This window comes from Rhineura floridana, chromosome 1, assembly GCF_030035675.1.
Source record: "Rhineura floridana isolate rRhiFlo1 chromosome 1, rRhiFlo1.hap2, whole genome shotgun sequence".
NCBI lineage: Eukaryota > Metazoa > Chordata > Lepidosauria > Squamata > Rhineuridae > Rhineura > Rhineura floridana.
Genome location: NC_084480.1, coordinates 220988766 through 221004575, shown reverse-complemented (window position 1 = coordinate 221004575; position 15810 = coordinate 220988766). Strand labels below are relative to the sequence as shown.

Genomic DNA, 15810 nt, shown 5'->3' with positions numbered 1-15810 from the left:
GCATCCCACAACCAGTCAGGATTCATAACTGAAAACCAAAACTAAAAAATCCTGGCCTGGCAGCCACTCAGTTAATGCAGAATGCTGGGGCATGATTGCTGACATGAGTGAGATCCTATCAGTACATAATACCTCTGCTCTGAAATCTGCATTGGTTGCTGATTTGCTACCAGGCCAAGTTCAAGCTGTGCTTTCCATGTTATGGGTGCCACATAGTACTTGTTCTGCTCTTGTAAGAAATCGGTCCTGTAAAGTGGCAGCATTTTGGATACTCTGTTCATAGGGTTTTCGTGGTAAGAGGTATTCAGAGGTGGTTTACCATTGCCTTCCTCTGACTTTGGACACATATCATACTTTGGACACATAATGAGAAGACATGATTCATTAGAAAAGACAATACAGAAAAACAGAAGAGAGTAGAAAAAGAGGAAGACCAAAAAAGAGATGGATTGATTCCATAAAGAAAGCTACAGTCCTGAACTTACAAGATCTGAACAGGGTGTTCCATGACAAATGCTATTGGAAGTCGCTGATTCATAGGGTCGCCATACGTCGTAATTGACTTGAAGGCACATAACAACAACAACAAAGTGGCAACACCTACACTTTGGAACTCCTTGCCTATTGACATTAGGCAAACGCTCCTTTTCAGCACCTGCTAAAATCATTTTTCTTTAGGCAAGCCTATCCACGCATGTAAAAGCTATTGTGTTTTTAAATCTGTTTTTAACTCATTGTTGGTTTTATTCATTTGAATGTTTTTCAATACATGACTTTGTTTTTGCCAATAATTTTATTGTTTTAATTCTTCCTGTAAACCACTTTGAGATTTTTTACAATAAAGCAGTATATAACTGTTGTAAATAAAATACACAAATAATTTTTGGAGTCACAGCTTTTAAAAATGTTTTTAAATCAGTTTTGTTTTAATATATTTTAAAGTCTGTTTTTATGATTTTTAAAGTGTTTTAGTGCTTTTGTTTGCCGCCCTGGCAAAATAAATAAATAAACTTCATTCACCCAACCCAAAATTCAGAATCATGCCACTATAAGCTGTTTTGCAACTGTTTATACTTGTTTTATGGTTATTAAAGGGATTTATTTCTTATTGTGAGCTGCCTTGGTTTCCAATCACCAACCCTACCTCACAGGATTGTTGGAAAGACTCCATACACACATACACTTGTAAAAATACACCCCATATTGTTTATTGTCAAACCAGTTGGTCATTGCAGAACATTTTTTTAAAAGATCAGTATTAGTTTCCTACATAAAAAAATGTGATACCTAGATAAACCCTGCCTAATTGCTTTAAAAATTGGATTGGAGAGAGAGGGAAAGATTAACAACACAAACAAAATTCTTTGTTATGTTTACTCAGAAGTCCCATTAATTTACAGCACAATCCTAACCATGTCTACTCAAAAGTAAGTCCTAATGAATTCAATGGGGTTTACTCCAGGTACATAGGATTAGCATTAAAAGCAAGTATTGGATTAAATACTTTCATATTGACAAGGTTTTCAAAGCACTGCCCTCTCCAACAGCCCAGGGTCAGCCTGGGGCACACAAGAGAAAAAAAACTTTGAGCCATATTCTTACTTATTACTGAAACAGAAGATCTGAAAAAACACCATTTTCTGACGTTGCAATGAAGCCCAAGCACAAATCACAACCCTGGCTTCCCTTATTGGCTACAATCCTGAAAGGATTGTCTCTCTCCAGCTACAAAAACAGCAATTGCTGAAGGGGCCAGAGACCATCTACCTGTGTGAGTTTCTGCAAGACCTGCTCCCTGCATTTCTGGCTAATTTCCACCTGGCCTGGAAGGGTGGGGCCCTGTCTCTCTCCAGCTACAAAAACAGCAACTGCTGAAGGGGCCAGAGACCATGTGTGTGTGTATGTGCGCGTGAACCTGCTGCTCGGGATGTCTATAGACTACTGGGGTTAGTTGTTTTTTAGTTGTTTTTGGGGTCAAGATTTAATTTTGGAGATTCATTTTTGCTGTTATTTGGACTACAGCATATTTTTGTTAGACACTGTTGTGAAGTGTGTGGAGATTGCTTAGTTGTATATTTATTGAGATGTTTTCATTAGTTTGTTGTTTATTATTATTGTTTGGCTACTTATATACTGTGTATATTTATATTTCTTTGTTGTATTATTTCTCTGTTGTACACCGCCCAGAGAGCTATGCTAGTCGGGCGGTATAGAAATTTAACAAATAAATAAATAAATAAATAAATAAATAAAGGGCGGGGTTAGAGCCCCAGCTTGGGAAAGTTATTCTTTTGAACTACAACTCCCATCAGCCCAATCCAGTGGCCATGCTGGCTGGGGCTGATGGGGGTTGTAGTTTTAAAAAAGTAAGTTTTCTAAGCTCTGCTAAGAGCTGCTATACAGATCCGTTAATAAACAGATTAAACAGTTGAGGGGGCGGCTGACGTTTTGGTGTATATCTCGGGAACCAGACCACCTAGAAACTTATTTTTTAAAAAAAAAAATTAAAGCAGAGAGTCCGGAGAGGAGTCCTGTCGCACTTCACAGCCTAAAACTTATTGTGCTATTAACTTTTTTTATGCAAAGCCTTTACCTCCTCGAAAGTGTTGAAAAAGTGCACACTCATAACTAGAAATTGGTCCAAAAATACTTCCTTTTACCTATTTCATGCCATAAATTCTTCATAGCTCATCCTATATCTGTAAACCTAGCTTTACGATCAATAGAGCGATGAAGCATCTCCAACATGCGGTTTTAGTTTCAGAAACGAACATCAAAACCAGCCGAGCATTCGAAGACCGGTATAGTAGGCGGTGTTCAGGCTACCATTGGCCGAAGAAGATGTGATGTATTAAGTTTATGTCGCCTGGTCTGGGCGCCACCTGCTGGTTGTAGGGAGTTGTCATCGTTGACCCACGTGTTTGTTGGATAGAAGCGGCTGATTCAGCAGGTGGGGGTGCGGAAAAGTTTATTGTGGGGAGGAAGGAGACTTCTAATGGCTCTGAATTCCTAGATAGCTGCTATTTGTGTGAGTTTCAGCACCCTAAATGAGGGTCGATTCTATATGCTTATTTACCTAGCCATGAAGAGGACGGCTAGCCATCCTCACGTGCGTTTCAAGCCCTTTGTAGTCCAGTTTCAGAAGTGCCCCTTTAGTCTGCGCACTGGGTTTGTTCATCTAGGGCAGTAGCTGAAAACGAAACAGTTTCTGTTTTTTTGTAGGCTGCTAACGATAGGGTGGAGATAAAAGTGGGTTAGAATCGAGCTGGCAGGAGATACGCGCAGGCGACTACAGCAGGCGTGTGAGCTGCTGGGTGAGTCGAGCGCTTGGGCGGTGAAATCCACGCCTGGGGCACAAACAGCGGCCTTTGTACGCTAATGCCCGTGGGTTGTAGGGCTGGCTGGGATCTGTATAGTTTGAAAGGGGGTGTAGGTTCCGAAGGGAATGCATGGCTGTGTTTTCTGTTTTTTAAAAAAACGATCTGCTCTGCACGTGCGGAGCTTCTCTCCTGTGCAGCTCCTTGTCCTGGATGCGGACGAGTTTCTCATGTTGCTTCCTTACGCTCGCTTTTCTCGGAGTCCCCCTAGCATTTGCCGGAGTAGCGCCTCCTCCCCCCCCCATCAAAACAGGGCTCCAGCGAGACGCCGGGGCCGTAGCACGTGGCCTTTGCAAAAGTGGGAGGGGAATGACCGCGCTGGCGGGTGAAGAGAAACTCCATTGTTGCATTATCAACAAGTTCAGACCATGGAACAACGGTCAGTTTCCACTGGCAACCTTTAAATGAAAATGGGTGCCAAGCTACTTTATGCTTAAATGGAAAGGGTATCAACTTCTAGTCGGCACGTGGGGTGTCCAACCTAGAGGAACCCTTTCAAAGAAGTTTGTAGTTCGCGCAGCCCGATCTTATGAAGGTTTACTTTGATCTGAGATTCGTACTACCAAGTAAGTCCATATGTAATTGAATCTATATCTCCTGATGATCTGACGCCTGTATATGCAGAAGCAAGAGCCAATGAATTCAGTGAGACTTCCAAGTAAGCATCTGTAAAACTGCAGCCTCATTCTGTGCACGTTTGTTGATCAGTAAATTCCACTACATTCCAGGGGACTGACTTTTAACACGTGCGCAAGGGACTGCAGCTTTACAGCCTGATCCTGTGGATGTTTATGTGAATGTCTCACTGAGTTGGGTAGCGATTACTCCCAAGAAAGGTTTGATTGGATTATGCAGCCAAATGATATAGGTAGGTTCCACCAATTTCAATTTCTACTCCTGAGTGTTTCCGGAGGCAAGTGCAATCCTATTCATGTTTATCCTTAGTAAATTCTACTATGTTTTAGGGGATTTATTCTCACATCATGTAACTGCATAAGAGTCTAAGCTAAGACTGTGATCCACAGCTGTACATGAAAATGAGTCACTGGAATTTATCTGATGTGCAATTACTTGGGAGTGGGGATGGAAGCATCTGTGTTTCAGTTCTCTCAGTTTCTCATTTTTCTAATCTCATATTCAGTTCTCCACATTTCTGCAGCAATTTGCAAATATTTTTTAAAAAATCTCATGAAAATTCTTCAGATTTTAGTGTGAATTTCTCCTAATAAATACATTTGCAGGAAATTTGACTAATGTATGAATTTTTGCAAGAAATTATTGTAACATAATGCCATTTTGTATGTTATTTTAACTAATACATTCAGGTTTTGTACACATGTCCCTAGAGTTTGCATTTTTGTAAATGTTTCTTTGGAGAACTGCATTGCAAAATTCAGATACGTGTGAATTTTGAAGGATGCCTGTGTTTCGGTTCTCAATTTGTTTTGAAAAGTGCAAATTTGTTAAATTTGGCTTTAAATATGAACTGAATTGAATTTCCCCTACTTGGAAGTAAGTCTCACTTAGCATAGTGGGACTTAAAAATGTCCTCTGAGCACAGGGGAGATCATGTCTTAATAATGGCAAATCAATTTGTATTATATGTTTTCCTCCTTCACCTCTTTTTAACCATCCCTTGCTTTCACATTTAGGTATTGCAAAGATGTTATGTTTTTTCATTGTGTTATTTGTGTACAGTAATCTTAGACTATGTTTTAGTGTCTAGAGTGTAGGATGGTATATAGCGCACCCCAGATCAAATTTGTAAATCATTTGTAACTATTATTGGATTATTGGATCAATAAATATTGGGGTAACTAAATACTGTTGTGAAGCTAAAAGGTGTCCAAAGTAGGAATGGGTAGATCTATAACTTTTAGTTCTCTCTGTGTTTCATTTTCCAATCTTAACAGTTTTCCACAGTCCTGCAGCAATTTGCAATTTTTTTAGAAAAAAAAATCCTCTGTGAAAATTCTTAAAATTTTAATTCAATTTTCTCCTAATAAACAAATTTTCGTATACAGTTTTGACTAATGTACATATTTTTGCAAACCGTATTCCCTAATATAATGCATTTTTGTGTTATTTTTACATATATATTCATTTTTGTGCACATTTCCCCCTAATGTATGCATTTTTGTAAACATTGCTTGGTTGGAGAACTGCATCATACAATTTGGAGAACTGAATTTTGAGGGATGGCTGTTTTTTTGGTTCTCATTGTTTTGGAAAGTGTGAATTTAGTAGTTTCACCTTTAAATGTGAACTGAATCTAATTTCTCCCCCAGACCAGACATAAGTACAAGTGAAAATGTTGAAGAATGTACAGATAAACACAAAGGTGTGGGCCAGAAGATAATTTGTTGTGGGGGAGGTAAGGAGCAGCATTGTTTTGTTGGTGGGCCATCTGTGTCCTGGATTCTGCCCCTGGGACTTCAGTGCCTTTCTAGACAAAAAGATACGCAAAAGAAAAATAAGTAATTGAAATTTTCAAATCTGAGTTCTTACCAAACTTTCATAACACATGTACCATCCTTTTCCTAAATTCAGTGTGATTGTAACTGACTTATGTTGCAATATGTTAGTGCATTTGTACTGCTAGTCATGGTTCCATTGTGGGTGAGCTTGTGACTGTCTAGGTGTTAATTATGTTAATTAAAATGCCTAACATTTGTTTTCCTTTGTAGGTGTGTAAAATGGCAGAAAGACCTATTTGGGAGCAAATTGGAACAAGCTTTATACAACTGTATTATCAACAGTTTGACACCAATAGGGAACAACTAGGTTCTCTTTATGTATGTATCAATATATCTTTATTTAGACTATTTCTTCCTTGATCATGGATAGGTTTCTGACTTGGGATCTTTGTATGTTCTACTAAAGCAGCAAAAGGTGATATGTGATTCAGGTGCCTAATCAAATTCAAGGTTATTAATCTGATGTTGTTGTTGCTGCTGTTGCTTAAAGTGTAAATTTTAGATTCCACTTTGTTTTTGTTACTGCTAGTGACAGCTGGTATAGCACAATGGGGAGGAGAGCCTGGCTGGGAATTCAAATCCCTGCGTATGTCTCCTGGGTATCAAGGGCCAGCTAAAGATCACCCCCACAGAGAGTGGCTCAGGGGTTACGTGCCCTGCCACCTGTGTAGCCGTGGGCAAGCTGCATAGTCCCAAGGAGCCCAGTTGCCCCCCAGCTGGCAGTTGCAGACAAGGAAGGCGCTGGCTTGTGCAGCTGTGGCAAGCTGAGCGGGCCCTAGCCAGCTGGAGAGGACTAGCCTCAGAGGGAGGCAATGGTAAACCCCCTCTGAATACCGCTTACCATGAACACCCTATTCATAGGGTCGCCATAAGTCAGAATCGACTTGAAGGCAGTCCATTTCATTTTCAGTTGAAGGTAGAATTCTGAAATGGGGGTTTTCTGAATATTCAGATATAAATAGTGCATGTTCTTATTTGCTACAATGTTCCCTCCTCCCCCAGTGTGAAGTGCTTGCAATTTGCGCCAAGGACCTAGAAATATTGCTAGAGGCTTTGCCAAACTTTGGGGTGCAAGCTGAGTAGGGTGAGGAGTGGGGTTTGCTGAAGGCATCTTGCTTTGGGGGGTTGCTTTGGGATTATGCATTTGTGTACTTTGCTTTTCTTTGGACTTTGTAATGTATAGATTTTGGTAACATACACCTTTTTGCAGACAGATGCTTCATGTTTGTCTTGGGAAGGGCAGCAGTTCCAAGGAAAAGCATCAATCATGGAAAAACTTATGGTATGTTCCCACTTAACATCAGTAGGTAGCTTGCTGTCTGTCTTCTTAATGATTTTAAATAATTAAACCCAATCGTTTAATTGAGGGAGTGAAAGGAGAGAACTGATTGGCTGACTCGCTCTGTTTCTCAGGGGTTTGTACTTCGTATGATCCTACTAAGGTAGCAGGTTTAACACTGTTTCTCTTTTCAAAAATAGAGACTCCCTTTCCAAAAAATTCAGCACAACATAACATCCCAAGATCATCAGCCAGCTCCTGACAATTGTATTCTTAGTATGGTGGTTGGTCAGCTGAAGGTAAGAGTGGAAATTAATTGTATGTTTGCTTAGCATATGTACAAAGCTTTGAAATCTTTTACTACCTCTACATTAAAGCTGAAGTATTAAAGCATCCAGACAGATTTTTGTTATTTAATCAAAATATCATAAACCAAGCAGTACAAATGGAAAGTGTTTGTGTATGTGTTTGATGCTATAAGGTACATCTGTCACATAAAAAGAAACAGAAAGTACAATCCAGTCAAAACAATATATTGTAAGATCTCATTGATTTATCTCACCACTGAAATCAATGAGATTTAGAAGGGCTTAGATTTGGTTGTAATTTGCTTACAGGTTTAAACTACTGTGGGGATTTTATTTACATGATGACCATGTTCATGCCGGAGCTAAATGTGTCCTCCTCTTTTTACATAGGTGGATGATGATCCGGTGATGGGATTTCACCAGTTGTTTGTTCTCAAGAACATTAATGACAAATGGATTTGTTCCAATGACATATTTAGGTTGGCTCTGTACAACTTTGCTTGAACCTCCCGTTCTCAAGTATGTTTTTGAGATGATTCATCTCAAACTTTATTGAAGCAAAACTTGATTTAAAATATGTTTATATTTAGTTTTTTGCTTGGTGATTGAAATAACATGTATATCCCATTTAAAATGTTATATAAACTCATTAGGATGATCACTTTATTCTTCTCCCCCATACATCCGTCACATAAAACATCTAGTGTATATAAAGTCTTGTAAGAACGCTGTGCTTGTCTATTTTAACTGCGTTAAATTTGTTGAAACTTGTGAAATGGATTGCTTTTTAAATGGCATATTTAGCTACAAAATCACCCGCATAAAGTCCTGTTAGTGGATATGAGGAAATAAATGCTATTCTTAAATACCTTTCTTTCATATGACTTCCTATTTCACCCTTTCACATTATTTGTTGATATGGTGAAGTGAACTCGGGGTAAATTTGCCATGTTAATTTTGCTTAATGAATATAATGTTTGTGCGAATCCAGGCATGGCTGTTGTCACGGCAGGGCAAGCCAGTGAAAGCTGGAGTACACCTTGTGCACAATAAAATAACTTGCTGTTGCTGACACAAAAGAAGCTGCACTATACTGAGCAAGATCATTGGTCCATCTAGCTCTGTATTGTCTACATTTACTAGCAGTGCCTTTCCAGGATTTCAGGAGTCGTCTTGGCCCTACCTGGAGATGTGAAGGATTGAACCTGGGATCTATTGCATGCAAAGCAGATGCTCTATCACTTACCTTATAAGAAGAGCCTGCTGAGTCAAGCCAAAGTTCCATCTCTGTTCTCATAACAGTCAGCCAAACGCTCATGGGAAGCCCGCAAGCAGAACCTGAGCAAAACAATACTCTCAACACTTGGAGTTCCCAGCAGCTGGTATTCGTGAGGTATGTTGCCTCCGACAGTGGAGGCAGAATGTAGCCATTATGGCTAGTAAATAGTGATAGCTTTATGACCCGTTTGCAAATGAAGAGGTCAGTATCTAAAATTGATCCTGTAAACAGGTGGGCAACCTGCAGCCATTGGCCTAATCTCATGGGGGAGGAAGGAGGGGAGGAAAAAAGTGTGGCGGAGAGAAAGAGGTACCCCCACCCACTTTGGCTTCTGGCCCTGCCTACGGCTGGCACGCAGTCAGCAACAGATTATTCCCAGGGAAATGAAGCCCTCGATAGAAAAAAGATTCCTCACCCCAGTTGTAAAAACACCTCACACTGACTTTGACCATATCAAAGGAAAATCTGATGAATCTGTCTATGCATAATACAGGTGACAGTGCGAAAATTCTACACAGATGTAAAGGATTGATAAAGCTCCCATCTCGAAGCATGAGCCATACTATGAGGTATCTTAGTGGAGAAGAAAAGTAAAATACTGTGCACTTTCTTTAATATAGTTTGTCTGAAATCTAGACTAGGGGTTCCCAAACTGGTCTGTGATCTTCATACAGATGGTCCACAGAATGACTAAGAATACAATTTAAAATCATACAGCATCTAGCACAATGCATGCCAATTGCTACAACAGGCAGAAACGTAATTTAAGAGGTCCACCAAGATTCTCAGCAATTTTCAAGTGGTCCATGGGAGAAAATGTTTGGGAATCACTGGCCTAGACAATCATTTGACTATTTTTCAAAGTGGAAACAGTCAAGAGCTGATGTAAATTAAGCTCCATGCACCCCAGTTCCCTTCTACGGTATAGGCTTAAATAAGACCCTTCACTGTCCTAGAATATGGATTTAAGGGCATGTCAAAACTCAACAAAAACTTTATTTTACACAATTCTTTGTACTTAATCTCTCATGCTCACACCTCGAAAAATAGCAAAACTAGAATACAATTTTTAGGGAACAGGATTTTAGTTCTGAAAACCATGCACTGAAATATCTATCATGCATGCACTTGTATGTGTAGTTCTAGAAATTAGTATCTTCAAGTGGTTTCTTTGTGGGCAAGCATATGGGAAAACTCAGGCACCTGGTTGGCCACTGTGAGAACAGGATGCTGGACTAGATGGGCCACTGGCCTGATCCAGCAGGCTCTTCTTATGTTCTTATGAAAACTCAGGTCTGTGCATAACATCTTCAGAACATTCTAGAGCTGAAGTCTTCATAATACCCCATACCACAGCAAATCCAGTTGAGGTGACCAATGCTTTGTCTGATCTGGTGTTATGGGATCATTTCTAGTTGATGCAACCTAATGATGTAGACAGGATTCTTAAAGTGATGCGTCTAATAACATGCCCTCTGGACCCCTGCCCTTTCTGGCTGATAAAAGCCAGTCAGAGAGGGGTGGCTGGGTGGGCCCAGGATGTTGTGAATGCATCATTGTGTTATGGGGTGGTGCCAGCTGCTCTTAAAGAGGCAGTGGTGCAGTTGCTCCTTAAAAAGCCCACCCTGGATCCAATATCTTATTCCCCCTGCCCCCAGGAATCCTTACAATCATTGGTTGCCAATACCTCTTTTGGGGGGAAGGTGGTGGAGAGGGTGGTAGCAGAGCCACTTCAAGTGTTCCTGCATAACACTATCTGGATCCACTTCAATCTAGGTTTAGGCCTAGTTTCAGGATTGAACCTGCCTTTGTTGCCCTGATGGATGCCTGTATCAAGGGGGGGGAGTACAACCCTGTTAGTCTATCAGCAGCTTTTTATACTATTGACCATAGTATTCTCAGTTGACCAAGTAGGATGGATATTGGAGGCATGCGCTGCAGTGGTTCCATTCCTATCTACATGGTCATACCTGAAGTGTAACATTGGGGAGTACTCTTCAACCCCCCGTCACTTGTGATTTGGGTTTCCACAGGGCACCATTTTGTTCCTAATGTTATTTAACATCTATATGAAGCCATTGGCTGTGCTCCTTTGGAGTTTTGGAGCAGGGTGCCACCAATATGCTGATGACATGCAGCTCTATTTTCCCATAACATCTGAATCAGAGGATGTGCTCTGGACCAGTGCCTTAATACAGTGGTAGACTGGATGAGGGCCAATAAACCAAGTTTGAATCCTGGGAAGAGAGAGGCTCTCTGAGTAGGTAGTTCCCGTGTCTGGAGGATAGGCCGGTTACCTATTCTGGATGGGGTTGCACTACCTCTAAAGGAAGAGATACATTGCTTGAGGGTACTCCTGTATAAATCTTTATCATTAGAAGCCCAAGTGAACTCTGGCTAGGAGTGCCTTTTACCAGCTTTGTCTGGTACGCCACCTCCGGCCTTATCTAGATCAGGATACTTGGCCATGGTAGTCCATACACTGATAACCTCAAGACTCAATTACTTGAGCTTTACGTGAGGCTGCCCTTGTGCCTGGTCCAGAAGCTCCAGCTGATGCAGAACGAAGCAGCTCGACTGTTGATGGGGACAAATGGCCAACAGCATGTGACACCTTTGCTAAAACACCTACAGTGACTGCACATATGCAAGGCTCTTGTCTTGATATACAAAAGCCTTAACAGTTTGGGTCTGGAATACCAAACTGCATGAGCCCTTATATCCCAGCCTGACCATTGAGATCATCTGGAGGAGTGCTGTTAGTTGTTCCCTGCATTACAGAGGCCCCACTGACCTCTTTCAGAAGTTAGGCATTTGGTATCACCAGTCCCATGATATGAAATACCCTTCCAGCAGAGATTCGGCAGGCATCTTTGCTTTTGATTTTCAGGCATCTCTTGAAGACTTACCTTTTTTTTAATGTCAACAGGCCTGTGCAGTTGTTTAAATCTTCTTGAATAGCTAGTCATTTGAATTGTTGTTCTGTATTGCTTTTAAAGGAACTTTTATGTTGCTGTGCAGCACCCTGATGTCTTGTGAGAGGGCAGTATATAAATACTTCCATAGACAGATAGTTGTGCTTGAAGGCTAGAGGGGTGGGGTTTCCATTGAGCAGAGAGTCAGGGACTAAGCTTTCTTAATCCATAATACCTCCCTTTCTTTCTCCATGTGTGAGACCCATGGCTGCCTGCCATATAGCTCAATATGGAAGGCAGCCTATGTAGGGTCAGAGGCACAGTAACAAGGGAAGGCATCAGCTAACCAACATGAGAACAGAGCCACAACTGAAACATCCACAGCTTTTAAAGAACATTATCAGGTGTGGAGTGAGTTCTGACAGCATTATAAAGGAATGGGGGATACCATTGTCAGTTATTAATGATTGTAAGGATTCCTGGGGGCAGGGGGAATAAGATATTGGCTAAGCTCTCTTCTTTACCACTTCCCCATCTCCCCCCCCCCCCGGCATTAGTGGTGTCCCTGCTGTTCTACAGTTTTTGCTGGCCCAGCCTTCATGGCTGCAATTGCATCACTACACTGCTGTCCCTTTACTGCACCAGTCATTTTGTATTCCAGCGGTGTAAGAGTTTTAATTATCTTATTCTGCCCAGAGGGTATAACTCCAGCATAGGATTGCTCTAAAGCAGTGTTGGAAAGTCAGGGAAGCTCCCCCAACCCCCAGAGGCCATTTTGAGGGGTGGACTGGACATGTCATCGCCAATTGAAGCATGCTCTGGATGCTTTCCTGTCTCCTTTTACAGCAAAGGAAGATGCCTGCCAAAAGCAGGATTTGCAGCCACCACAGATCAACACCAACCACAAACCTCACTTTTAGCAGGAACTGACTGCAGCGCAGGTGATATCAGCGGGGTTTGCATCTGATTGGTGCTGGCTGGAAACCCTGCTCTTGGCAAAGATTGGCTTGCATTTGGTGCCAGATTTAAAAAACACCAAATACAAGCCCCGTTTGGCAAGAAAAAATCGGGAGCACATTTTAAGGGTCCTGAGCAGTGTCTTTATCTGTTGTACAACTAACTTTACATATGGGATGGGGCAGATGGGCATGCTTTGGCCTCGAGAGCCAAATAAGGACCTCTCCTGGGCCCAGTTAGGTCCATGCGCCAGAGGTTCTCCACCATTGTCTTAGAAGAGAAGAGGGAAGGGTAGAAACAAAGTTTCTGTATTCGAACTTTATTTTTTAGTGTATAAATGTATGCCCTCCAAAAGCACAAAGAATGAAGCAGCAAAAAGTATTGCAGATGGGATCAAACATATCAGAACTATATAGAATCATAGAATCCTAGAGTTGGAAGGGGCTTATAAGGCCATCGTGTCCATCCCCCTGCTAAACGCAGGAATCCAAGTTAAAGCATACCTTACAGGTGGCTGTCCAGCTGCCTCTTGAATGCCTCCAGTGTTGGAGAGCCCACCACCTCCCTAGGTCTAAATTTTTCAAATAATTATAGGCAGATAGTAATTCTATCCAACAGCAAAATGTAAAATGAAATTAAATAGTGAGTATAATAAAGTGATGTTGAGTGGAATTATTTTGCGATACATAAGTAATAGTCTGGGTTTTCACAGTTTTGGGTGAACTATTGTAACTCTGTGGAGAGCTCCATGTAAATATCAGCTCATTGCACAGAAGGCATTAACAAAGCAAGATGAACAGCAATCATTAAGAAAGGACCAGAAGTGCTACAGAAACCCACAATGATTCAGTATCATTTTCTCATATATGAGGAGATGCAAAAGCTAATGTTCCTGAGCTACAGAATGAGATCTTAAAGGGCAGGCATCTCTACTTCAGATGATTACTATAGGACGCTGCCACTTTGAGACATGCGAAGCATGTCTTTGACCCACGTTGTCTGCACTCGGGACCAAAGTAACATGCAGGGCAATTGCATATATCTTAAGTATGTGTTCACCCAGTTCACATACAATACAGGGGCAGGGATGGAGCGAATAGACTGGGTAGGTGAAGACCTTGGTTGGCCAGTTGTCATCAGCTCGTTGTCGTCGGCAGGCAGCATGGGATCGAAGAAGCCACAGGCCATGGCACGGATGATTGTGTAAACGGGGCCAAGACGGTGCGCGGGCATGCCTGCTGGCGTGGCTTGCTCTTGCCATCGTGGTTGTAGTAGCGTAGCGGGTGGTGACAGAGCGGGTAGTCCGGGCAGGGCCAGTGCCCAAACCGCTGGTGATATTCCCGGCAGGGCAGAAAGCACTCACTGCTCCGCAAGTCCATGGTGACTTTGAAGAGCCCCAGTGTGTAGTGGAGGTAGCAGGGCTGCAGGAAGCTGCTCTCATGCCGGCGCCATCTTCAATTAACATGGACGCAGCCATCTTGAACTACAAAGATTCCAAGGCATGCATGGGTCCTTGTAGGATGTAGCAGCAGGGCCCCCAACATCACACCTGTACCAGTCTACATAAACTCCCTGCAAAGCTGACCATCGGGTGGAGGCATCCCACCCCAAAATATGCTTTAGGAACTACGTCATACATCCATGCATGTGGGAGAGAGTTCCCACCCAGTTCAGAGCTTCTTTTGTATGTATTGTACAGACAAGGGCATATATGTATTTGAAAAATAGCAAATACGTAGAGGAAAGAAATTAAGAAACTGGAGTGCCCATCCTAAAATATGATTTGGGGCACCACAAATAATACTTCCATGCATCTGGGAGAGTGTGTTCTATGAGATGTCATCCCTGCATAGTTTAGACTAATCTATGAAATTATGTCTTCTTCAAGAAATCACTGTTTGTTGACCCTGCCACGGGTCCTTCTGTCACTAACTTCAATGGCTTTTAAAAATAATAATAATTGAGCTATAACAAGGTAAGTAACAGGGAAGGCCAATACAAAAATTAAACATTAAAAATTCTGCATAGATCATAAGCACTGGCCGTAACCACTGGAGTATCATGGGGACACCCAATCATTTTCTGGGGGTTTTGTCTTAGCCCAGAGAAGCTGTTGTGGTGAAAACGCCCAGATACTTAGTTTTTTCCTTCGCTTTTTGTCTCTTTTGGTTGTGCATAGATGCCTTTATATGTGCCCTGCACCCAACAGAACCTCTAGGCCAGGTGGGAAGCAGTGGCAACTTGTAGAAGAACATCCTCCCCTTTCCTGGGGTGTATGATTTGTCTTGGGCCAGAGCACAGTTTGGGGTGTGGACCTTCAGTAACTTCTTTTGTTTACACATTTTTGCCTATGTGGGTTGATCATAGATGCCCTTATCCATGCCCTGCGGCCAGCAGAAGCTCTGGGCCAGGTGGGATGCACTGACATCTCTTAGAGGACGTCCTCCACTTTCCTGGGGTGTATGATTTGTCCTGGCCCAGAGCAGATTATGGGGCAGGTACCCCCAGTTACTTATTTCTTTATGCATGTTTTTGTCTAGTTTGGTTGAGCATCGATGCACTTATTCGTACCCTGCACCTAGTAGAAGCTCTGGCCCATGTGGGAAGCACAGGCATCTCGTAGAGGACACCCTCCCCTTTCCTGGGGTGTATGATTTGTTCTGGCCCAGAACAGATTGTGGGGTGGACACTCTCAGTTACTTATTTTTTTCTGTGTTTTTTTTCCTAATTTGGTTGTGTGTAGATGTCCTTATCCATGCCCTGCACTCAGCAGAAGCTCTGGACCAGGCGGGACACACTGGCATCTTGTAGACGACATCCTACCCTTTCCTGGGGTGTATGATTTGTCCTGGCTCAGAGCACACTGTTGGGTAGGCACTTCCAGTTACTTATTTTTTTCTGCCTCTTTTTGTCCATTTTGGTTGTGCATAGATGCCCTCATCCGTGCCCTATGCACAGCTAATGCTCTGTGCCAGGCGGAAAACAGTGGCAGCTCATAGAGGACACCCTCCCCTTTCCTGGGGCATATGATGTTTCCTGGCTCAGAGCAGATTGTGGGGTGGGCACCCCCAGTTACTTATTTTTTCTGCATCTTTTTGTCCGTTTTCATTGTGCGTAGATGCCCTCATCCATGCCTTGTGCCCACCAGATGCTCTGCCAGGCGGGACACACTGGCATCTTGTAGAAGACACTCTCCTCTTTCCTGGGGTGTATGATTT

At 42.2% G+C, this 15810-nt stretch overlaps 1 protein-coding gene across 17 annotated transcripts; it reads left to right on the top strand.

Moving 5' to 3' along the window:
* Window positions 1-2848: 2848 nt before the first annotated feature.
* Window positions 2849-8309, top strand: LOC133366678 (nuclear transport factor 2-like). 17 transcript variants are annotated; one of them, XM_061590259.1, is made up of 7 exons: window positions 2860-2950; window positions 4106-4245; window positions 5666-5718; window positions 6065-6172; window positions 7065-7136; window positions 7334-7432; window positions 7832-8309. In XM_061590259.1, exons 3-7 carry the CDS (start codon window positions 5689-5691, stop codon window positions 7943-7945), a joined length of 423 nt encoding a protein of 140 aa, XP_061446243.1. In that variant the 5' UTR covers window positions 2860-2950; window positions 4106-4245; window positions 5666-5688; the 3' UTR covers window positions 7946-8309. The 17 variants fall into 17 exon arrangements, with proteins under 17 accessions (XP_061447146.1, XP_061446243.1, XP_061446532.1 ...); XM_061590185.1 differs by having other exon boundaries at window positions 2941-3028; XM_061590410.1 differs by lacking the exon at window positions 2860-2950 and adding an exon at window positions 3296-3314.
* The last annotated feature ends 7501 nt before the right edge of the window (window positions 8310-15810 follow it).

Bases quoted from the DNA above. Each gene is read 5' to 3' on its own strand.
- LOC133366678 (XM_061590259.1), top strand. From the start codon at position 5,689: ATGTTGAAGAATGTACAGATAAACACAAAG. The intron at 7,137-7,333 runs GTATGTTCCCAC...TTTCAAAAATAG, and splicing joins CAATCATGGAAAAACTTATG to AGACTCCCTTTCCAAAAAAT. The intron at 7,433-7,831 runs GTAAGAGTGGAA...CTTTTTACATAG, and splicing joins TGGTGGTTGGTCAGCTGAAG to GTGGATGATGATCCGGTGAT.